The following is a 10,103-nucleotide window of genomic DNA, read 5'->3' as shown; positions in this document are numbered from 1 at the left end:
CATAGTTTCATAGTTGGTAGGGTCGGAAGGGACCTGAGCAGCTCATCAAGTCTGACCCCCTGCCATGGCAGGAAAGAGTACTGGGGTCAAACAACCCCAGCAAGGTGTTCATCCAGCCTCCTCTTAAAACCCCCAGGGTAGGAGCCAGCACCACTTCTCTTGGAAGTTGGTTCCAGATCCTAGCTGCCCTGACCGTGAAGTAGCACCTCCTGATGTCTAGCCTGAATCTACCCTCTGCCAGCTTGTGACTGTTATTTCTTGTCACTCCTGGTGGTACTCGGGGGAACACAGACTCTCCCATTGCCTGCTGGTCCCCCCTGACTAGTCTGTAAACAGCCACTAGATCCCCCCTCAGCCTTCTCTTGTGGAGGCTGAACAGGTTCAGGTCCCTTAGCCTCTGCTCTATAGTCAGTAGAAACTGCAGGCCATACTGCTCATTGCAGCTGCTGCTAAGAGGATATTTTAGACCCGACAAAGGTGCCTTAGGTGGGGTAGATTTTTCATTTCAGATTCAAATCCCAGGCTTCTCTGATATAAAAACTTGGCACATCATCTAGCTTCTATGAAGATCACTTTAAAATTCCTTTGAGAATAAAAATGAATTAAGTAACTTCAAGTTCCTCACACTGTTTGAAAGGCTCTCCTAATTTACTGCAACACTGTTTAGCAACAGCAATTTGTTAGTATATTACCTTTGTTGTATAAAGAAAAATTTAAAAGCTTACAGTCTTTAGAAATGTCTTCCTTATCTTTTTTACATTTGGTACATGCTAACTCATCTTCAGTTTTCAATAGAAACAAATAGAAATAATACTTGGAATAAAATCAGTTTGTGATGCACTTGAAGAGGCCCCAAATTTTTCCTTCATATGTTAGCATCAGCAAAGCTTTGGGAACAGCACTTGTTAATTATACAAATACTATTATAGCTAGGTTAACAGCACAACACAGAGACCTTGTCTGGAGCAGCTTCCAGGCTTTTAGCAGACTCTGAGAAACAATGAAGGCAGCAGAAGCCATAAATGCCTGGTCTCCAATAAGACTTCCTGCTAGTGCAACCGAAACACTGTTGGAAGCTTTTCCTAAATTCTCTGAAATAGAAATGTTCATATTTCTTGGTGACACAAAATTAAATTACTATTATACTGTGACTATTAAATGACTATTTAATTACTGTGATAGAGCAAGCAATTATAAACAGGGAGCAGCAGCAACATTAAGGGCCAGATTTGGTCCCTTCCATGCTTTTCCATACCAGAAGCCACAAAAAGGAACTTTCCCCTGTTTTCTTCCCAAGCACCATGAACTAGTGCTCCACAACACTGGAAGAAAATTACCATGGGTCCATGATTCTGCTTATCTGCTTGTGAAAGAGGATACTGACCACAAGCTCTTAGATGAGAGAAAGCATGAGGACCCCAGGCTCTATTTCATTCCAAGGTCTTTGTAAATAGCAATTTGTCCCAATCACACCATAAAAGCAGCTTTCGGTCTCGCAACCCAAAGGTTTGGTCAAGGGTACTAAATAAGCTTGTTTTTCTCCACTTTTGAAAGAAATCAATATCCAGATCTAAACAGAGTGAGAAAGTTTCTTCAAAAGCAGATTAATGAGTGTGTGAGGCAGTAACTATATTTTTAGAAGTGACTTTCAAAAGGTTCAATATCTTGGATGCTGCAGGTCTCTTTTTAGGGTCTGCTGAAAGCAGTTGGTCAATGACGTATTTCTGCAAAAGAAAAATATCACAGTACAATATATATAGCATAGGAAATGAAATACTGAATGTGATTTAATGTGAAAACCATTTAAAGAGAAATAAAGTGTTCTACTGTACCTCTGCACAAAACTGAGTGTTGAAAGCATCTGGAAATGTGCCTTTTCTTATTTCCGGCCACAACTGGAAGTTACATCAAATATTATTTTAGTATAACTTCCTATTTCTTTAAGTGATTCTGAACCATATAATGTATGAAAACTTAATACCAGTAAATGTAGCAGTATGGAGCCAGCAAGTCTTCAAAATGCAGCAGTTATCAAAAAAAGTAGTGAAAATTTGGCTATAAGATGCTTTTTTAAAATACTATGTAAAGCTTTGAGTTAGTTCACTTTTCCTTTGGAGAGCTTCATGTTCCATAGAACCTAATTATGTTTATATTTTGCTCTCAGAATTTTTAAGATTAAAAGCAGTGGCTCTGTACCCTTCCTACCTCATGAAAAAATCTCTGCCCCTCCTGATACGACTACTACTTGCTTACAAAGCAGATACAAACAGCACTTCTCCCCTCCACTTCCATGCACACATTCACTTAGTCTCTAAACACACGTATACATGGCTACATTGCTTCTAAAACTGTAGGAATCTGAATCAAAAACTGATATTCCAATCAATATTAACCTGATTTTAGGATTTATTGATGTTACTACCTTCAAAAAACTGAAGTAGCATGCTCAAAGCAAAGGGGTTCCCCATCCCTGATCTAGAAGGCAAACCTCAGATAGGAAAGATATTATTCCATCCTAATGATCACAGGGCCCAGTTGCATCTTGTACTTTAAACCTCTGCACTGTGCTCTGTGCAACACTTTAGCACATAGAATCTTTAGATCCATGCTACTTTGTGCCTGTTCCCGCCTTTTAGTCCGCTTTCTGCCTTCTGACAAGCAAAAGAGTACATTCTTTCCAGTAGATGTGTCCAAGCAACTGAAGCTTTCTTCTCTATGATGCCTCTCACTTTTGCTCTGATTTTTTTTTTCAGATCATCTCACTTTTAACCTCATTGTGCCAGCTGATCATAAGTAGGGCCCTGAGAAAATTGTGGATTTCTTGTCGAAAATTCGCAGTACGTGTGTGGATGAAGTATCAGTTTTCACACAATATTCACAGAACTACCACTGATCTTGGCAAATGGGTCCCAGTAGTTCCATGAATATTCCATGAAAAATGATATTTTCCCCACGCACGTGCGGCAGGCAGGCAGAAAGCCATAGACAGCAGAAGGCCGGGGACTGCAGCCAGACGACTGCAGAGCACTGCCCACCACAGCGGGTAAGCTGGAGAAGGGGAAGGGGAGTGGGGAAGGGGGGAGTGGATCAAGACACTCATTGTGAGAGAGGGAATGGGGCAGAGGCAGGGGCAAGAGCTGGGGTGAGTGGGGCCCCGAGACAGGTGTTGGGATGCTCGGAGTCCAAGTGGCTTGTTCAGGGACACGGAGGGGCTCCCGGGACTGCTTGCATCTCAGGACAGGCCCAGGGGCCACATGCCCCCAGATCTGTGTGCAGGGTAGAGGTGGCCTATTGCTGTGGGCTGGGCTCTGTGTGCTGTTGCTGCTGCTGCCCTGGGAGCTGACAATGGCAGGCACATGGTGTTGCGTGTGGCAGCTGGCTCCCAGGGCAGCAGCAGTGGGGCACAGAGCCCAGTGGGCAGTCCACCTCCGCCCCACGCACAAATCCAGGGGGCACATATCCCCTGGGCCTCTCCTGAGGTGCATGCAGCAGTGGGAGCCCCTCCCCCCACCTCAACCTCCCGGCTCTGGACAAGCCACCCAGGTTCCAAGCGTCCCACCACCAGCCCCAGGACTCCACTCAACACAGCCCATGCCCCTGTCTCTGCCCCACTCCCTCCCTCGTTGTGGGGGTCTTGATCTGCCCCTGCCCCCCATTCTCCTTACCTGTGGTGGTGGGCAGTGCTCCGCATGCCATCTGACTGCAATCCTGGCCACCTGCAGGCTCCATGTCTATCTGTGCATGCCCCTCCACCCCACTGCAGCCACCCAAAGCCTTCACCTGGACTGCCCTGCAGCCCCCTGCACTGCCTCACATTTGAGACAGGTAAGCCCCATTAGCCCCGGCCTTCCACCACCTATGCTCACAACCCTTTTAAATCACAGCGTGGGGCAAATGTTGTGATTTCTGCGCAGCCCACAAAATTGCGATATTCTTAGGGTCCTAATCATAAGCAGTCATCTGTAACATTTCACTTTTTGCAGACATTTGCCTTCTAGAAATGTCTAAGTTTCCACTGCGTAGAGCAGCCCTAACCACACACTTCCTGCAGAACCTAAAAGTTATGTCTAAGAAGATACCCTTTTCCCTCTTGTGACAGGCTTGGAGGAATCTGCTCCTAGCGTCTGATGCACCCTAGTGGTCGGACTCACCTGCCCATGCTTCTTGGCCTCCCTCACTTCCTACGTCTTGCCTGCTACAGCTTGATCTTACAGTATTTAAATGGGCAGGCTGCCTCTAGAGACCAGGGTAGCCTCCTCTTTGGTCCCTTCCTTCTTGTTACAGCCCTTAGGGCTCCACTGCCCAAAGGCCCAAACTCCACAAGGTATGTTTCCCTTTTAAGACAGCCCTATTTGTCCCTTAGAGGCTATAATCATGGCCTCCACCTACCCCGATAGCCATGTCCATGCCTCACAGATATCTCTTCTCAGTTGTCCCTGGGCCTCAGTCCTGTCTTGCTCTCTATACCAGTCCCTAGGGTCCCTGACACTGGCAAGGCTGCTCTCACCCTCTATGCCGACCTCTGGAGGACCTGACCCAGGCAAGGCTGATCTTGCTCAGCAGTGCCCTGGGGTCCCCAATTCGTACAAGGCTCTACACTGGATGTCTCAGGCTCCTCATATGACCTCCACACACCTCCCCCATATGCACAACCCAATCCTCCAGTGTTTAAAAATTCAAACACAGGAATAATAACTGGAACCCAAAGTGCTAACCCTCTGGTTGCAACTCATTCAAATCCCTCAGGGCTATAACAGTTTCCACAGTCCTTCCATAAGGAGCTGACTGGATTCCCCCAGCTCCTGGGGTACTTCCTTTTCCCTGGCAGCCAGCTCCATCCTCAGTTCTTTCTCCTGGAGGACTAGACTTCCAGCCCTACCTGAGAAGCTGAGCTTATATACAGCCAAGCCCTGCCCCTTCTGCTACAGCTAAGCCCTGACTGCTAAGGGGCCCAGGGGTTTCTGTTCAGTCTAACAAGTTGTTTGGACCCCCTCTGTCCTGCAGTCCTCCCTAGCTACTTAGCAGACCCAGGCCTTGAGGCTCTCTCCTAGCTTCTTATCCAAAATTAATCTTTACGTTTAGTAAGCAACTGAGCAGCAACAGCTAAGGAACCAAGCCTGCTCACTGTTCTGCTCTCAGACACTCCCATGCAGATTTTACATTCACTTTTGCTGGTTACTAACAGAAATTGCTCTTACCATATTTCTCACATACAATGCACACTTCAATTTCCAGCAGCTGGGGGTTTTGTGGGTTGTTTTTTTTGGGGGGGGTGTCTATCATTCACATTATGTTTCACCTTCACATTCTCAACCAATTCCTCCCTGTCTGTGAGCAGCAAGTCAAGAAGAGCTTTCCCACCAGTTGACCTCTTGACTACCTGTACCTACACACTCCAAGAACTTGCTGTACTGCTTGTTCACTGCTGGACCCTTCCCAGCAGATGTTATGGTAATTAATGATCCCCGTGAGAATCTTGCCTTTTGGAAAATCCCATTATCATGCTTATTATGCTGCAACACTGTTCTTTGAACTAGTGTGCCTTGTATACTTTTTCTGCCCTTCTGACTTTTCCACAGAGTTATTGCTATGTAGACTGGGTGGCTAAAATTAGACTCCTATAAACCATGGCAGCAGAGGGACAATAACATCTTGCTATCGCTCTGGTGGTACAAGCTTAAGCCCTTCTCTGGCTTCATACCAAAAGGCTGACCCAGCTGTGAGTGCATACCTGGTCACCGGGGCTAAGTAGTCAAGGGAGAGCTGGGCAAGATGTTAACTACATCACTTCCTTGCATGCTGTTAGCTACAGAAACTGGTACGCCTTAAATAGTTTTCTCTTAAACTATTTCTCATTAATAATTAAAAATAACTTACCTTATTTTTTTCATGGGCAGAGGGAAATATCCAAAGAATTTCAAAAAAAATTAAACCTAACGCATATATATCTACTTCCTGTTCATAAGTGTCTCCATCCTATGAAGAATATAATGCAAACAACATTAACCAGGTATGCCTTTTACACAAAAAAATGCATTTTAGTTAATGCAGTACTTGTAAAAGCAAAACTCCCTTTGAAATCATAGGGAGTTTGGCCTAAGATGACTACCTGACTGGGACAATATCACTGTGAAATGAAATTCTACTACATAGACTTTAAGCCATACTGTTAAGACAAATAACTGTTTACATTTTAGAGCTGGGCTCAGACAGAGCCAAGATTTTCCTAACCATGTGCCAGAGTTACCAAATGTATATTAAATTATCTAAATGGTGGCCTATTGAAAGCCAGTGGGCTGCTTTTCAGGAAGGATAATCATCCTGCTGACTTCAAGTTTTGTAGTACAGGGGAACAACAGTAAGACGGGATCACATCTTTTCCTAATGGCTTTTCCCAATAGTTTTGTCCAGTTTGAATCAAACCTACCCTGACTTAAAAGCAGATCCAGGAAACTTAAAGCAAATTGTTTTAGATTTGGTGAAATTAGGTTAGATGACAGCCAAAAGTGAGCTTGCAATGCCAGACTAATTGTGAAGACACTAGGACAACAAGGTTGTATTATTAAACCTACAAGAACTGTTAAAAAACAGTACCTGTTCTGGGCTCATATATGATTTTGTTCCCCTGTTTTTTGTCCGAGGCTCATCCTTCACTGAAGTTACAAGTCCAAAGTCACCTATTTTTATTTTATCTTCCCTTGATATGAATATGTTCTGAGGCTAAAAAACAAGTTAAAAAATGTAAGTTTTCACATTACAAAAATTTAGCAGCAAGTGTTAGTGTCCCTCTGTGGAAAAATTACTAAACATTCAGGGAAATGATTAGAGAAGTTACATTCATGAAAAACAAAATTTGTTAATCTGACAGATTTTAAACACGCAAGCCAAATTTGAACCCATGACTGCTTCAATGATCAGGGAGAGGTTAAGTGTGAGGAAAAGGCAAACAGTGTCCTATAAAACAACACTCTGTTCTAGAGTCAGAAATGGACACATTTCCTGCAATGCCCAATTCCTTGATGTCAGCAATCCAGCTGGCATAGTGTCCCCTCTCCTAGTTTTAGTAAACTTAGAGAATTACAGCCTCTATCAAATGATAGTAATCTATAGGATGGATCCAGAACTTTCCTCTCCAATACCGATTGTGAGTGTCAATGATGCTACGTGACAGAATTTTTATTTTTCTTGTTGCTTTTTAAAAACTAAAAATTACACACACGTGCCTTAAAAGAACATCTTTAAAGTTGCTAAATAGAACAATCAAAATTTAGGAAGGTGCCACAGATGTGAAAATCTTAATTCTGGCATTTTCCTAAATTTGTGTGTGTGTGTTATGATGCAGTCTTTAATCTCATATTAAAGACATTCCTGACTCATTCTCTGCACTGAATGACCATACTCTGAGAATGAATCAGGATGGTGTAGCAAAGGGGACTGTCGTCTGTAAAACCTCGTTTTTATGTTGAAGTAGTTGGAAGATATGTTATAAATGAGGCTGGGCACAGCCAGAAGAGAAAAGAACATTGCACGGCTCAAGACAGATGTAGGATGTCCTGTGGAATTCAATGTTATCCCTGTCTCTGCCACGGGATTCCTAGATGATGCTAGATAAATCATTTCAATCAAACCTTCTATAGATCATTAATTGTATCCTTATGAAAAAAACCCACAAAAACAAACAGATCTAGGCATTTCAGATTGGGCATCAAAAGTAACTAGATACTTTTGACCTTAATTTCTCTGTGCCTGACTTCCCCTTCTGTAAAATGCAGATAATAACACTGTCTCCTCCTCTCACAGAAGCATTATGGAAAATTAATTCATGTTTGTAAAGAATTCAGATAATGTAATTATAAACACCATGAAGAATGAGAAAGCAATCCTAGAGAAAGACATGAGCACAAAATGAGCACCGTTCATCAGGCCTGCTGTGGAAAAAACTGCGTGCAATTCTGTTTTTATACAGAATGTGGCAATAACTGACATGGATATAACAAAGAAATTAGAACTGACTAGTATGAACAGTGAAATCTGGACAATTACTCACTGGTATAAGTCATCACCATTGTCTTATTACTCACTACACTGAATATCCAGATCCTTTTGATTTGGACACAAAAAATTGGCTAATTCATCATCTGTTAAAGTTTAAGTAATTCATTCTAAATATACATCCATATTAAATCACAATAGCTTCTGATATTTAGCCAGCTTAAGAAATGCCTTCTATAGCACCTCTCAAAAAGCAATGAATGTTGTTCAGTCTCTCCTGCCTCAACAAAATGATGAATCATTCAGTTTTATGGAATTATTTTCTATTTTGGCAACAAAAACATAGAAGTATACAGAGCAAAAATCTTTAACTGATTACCCCATTATAATAATTTAATTCTTGTTTTGTGAGCCCTGTGATTTTTTTCTAGTAAAAACTGTACATCAAGCTTTTATCTTTATAATCTTACAGTATTCATCAGGCAAGCCAGATTGTGTACAATTTGTATTTGAAATTTGGATAATATATTTTTATTCATGATAAATGTCAAATATCATTCTCTATCATGTCTTAAAATAACATACACAATATCTCACAAAAAGTTGAAAATAGCTAACTACTAATAATTAGTTATTTCTGAATAATGTGTCATCATTACCAAACCCCTTGGAGTGACAAATTAACCAGATTTTACTGTTTGAAACAATTTTTGTTTTCTTCTGTGGTATGGTTAGAAAAGGCTTTCCAACAAATCTTTTTTTCCAGCACCAAACCAGGAAACAGATTGGGCTACTATCACTATTAGTATAAGGAAAAGGTTTTGTGCAACTCTATTACCAGAGGAAGTTACAGTACCCAAAAGAGTATGTTTCTGTATCTGTCGCTGGCAATCTTAGGGTGTGGGAACAATTAGTACATAGTATAAGCATGTTAGCTGACAATTCTTTTGTAGAGCTATTAAACTGTGTATTTGCTTGGTTAAGACCTTGCAGTCAGCTAGTTGTTGAAAAAGCCAACTATGATACTTGTGGGCACAATTTTTATGGATGTATCTAAATAATAAACAACTGAAAATCCAATACTAATCTTTACGTCTGTCTACTCATCAAAAAGTGATTGATTCTGCTTACCTTAAGGTCTCTATGGACTAAACCTCTAGAATGAATATATTCCACTCCTTTCACTATTTGTTCAAATATGTTTAGAGAGACACCCTGGTTATGTTGCTTCCCTCTTTGCTTATCAATCCAATGCATTAGTGTCCCTTTCTCACAAAATTCCATTTGGATGAAAAGGCAAGAATATAATCGGCGCTTTCTTTGACTATAAAAGAAAAAATATAAATCAAATCATTAAAACAATTTAGATATTTCAGTTAAATAATGTGAATGCACTGCAGAATTGATTTTTAATTACCTTGAATTGCTCTCGTCAAAGATGAAGTCATCCCCAGACCAACAAGTATAATACCTTATGATATTTTCATGGCTGAGATTTGATAGTGCTTCTACTTCACGTTTTACTTTACTGTTTAAACAAACACATATTACCATTACTTAACTGAAACATTTCTGTAAAAATTACAGCAAAAGCTCTATTATCCAGCATCCCCGGGAATGGGGAATGCCGGATAACAAAATATGCCAGTTAAGTGAGCGGCCCGGGCTGCCACTTCTCATGCTGTGACTGGGGCTTCCCTCTGCCCCTCCCGCCACATCACCGGCCCTCCCACTGCATCACCGTCCCCCCTGTGGGCCCTGCGGGCCAGGCAGTACGAGGCAGGTCCTGCACAGCTCCACACAGCCTGTTATGTCCCCGGGCCACGGGGGCTTGGCAGCACAAGCGGCTTTGACCCGGGCCATGGGGGCTCAGAGAAACCGAAAGTGCCATGGTGGACACTTACGGTTTCACTTTTCCTTAGAAAAAGGGAAGGAAAGATTGCAGCAAGATCTGGATAGGTTACAGGAGTGGGCTAACATAAACAGGATGCATTTCAATACTGACAAGTGCAGGGTGCTGCACTTGGGCAGTAGAAACCAGCAGCACACTTATAGAATGGGAAACTCCCTTCTAGAGAGCATGGAGGCAGAAAGGGATCTTGGAGTCATTT

The 10,103-nt window shown here is 42.2% G+C and overlaps 1 protein-coding gene across 1 annotated transcript in view; it reads right to left on the bottom strand.

Annotated features, from left to right (window-relative positions):
• Positions 1–757: 757 nt before the first annotated feature.
• Positions 758–10,103, bottom strand: part of EIF2AK2 (eukaryotic translation initiation factor 2 alpha kinase 2) — a 47,422-nt gene continuing 38,076 nt past the window's right edge. Inside the window, exons 11-16 of the mRNA XM_019527589.1 lie at positions 9,410–9,520; positions 9,124–9,316; positions 6,595–6,720; positions 5,878–5,976; positions 1,833–1,895; positions 758–1,724 (exon numbers count right to left, since the gene is read on the bottom strand). Coding sequence (XP_019383134.1) covers positions 1,605–1,724; positions 1,833–1,895; positions 5,878–5,976; positions 6,595–6,720; positions 9,124–9,316; positions 9,410–9,520 — 712 coding nt within the window. The 3' untranslated portion in view covers positions 758–1,604. The remainder of the gene's footprint in view (positions 1,725–1,832; positions 1,896–5,877; positions 5,977–6,594; positions 6,721–9,123; positions 9,317–9,409; positions 9,521–10,103) is intronic.

The sequence above is a fragment of the Gavialis gangeticus genome, unplaced genomic scaffold (genome assembly GCF_001723915.1).
Source record: "Gavialis gangeticus isolate Ggan-Ray unplaced genomic scaffold, GavGan_comp1, whole genome shotgun sequence".
In the NCBI taxonomy this organism is placed as follows: Eukaryota; Metazoa; Chordata; order Crocodylia; family Gavialidae; genus Gavialis; species Gavialis gangeticus.
The sequence above is the reverse complement of the archived record's forward strand: the minus strand, read 5'-3'. Positions and strand labels throughout refer to the sequence as shown.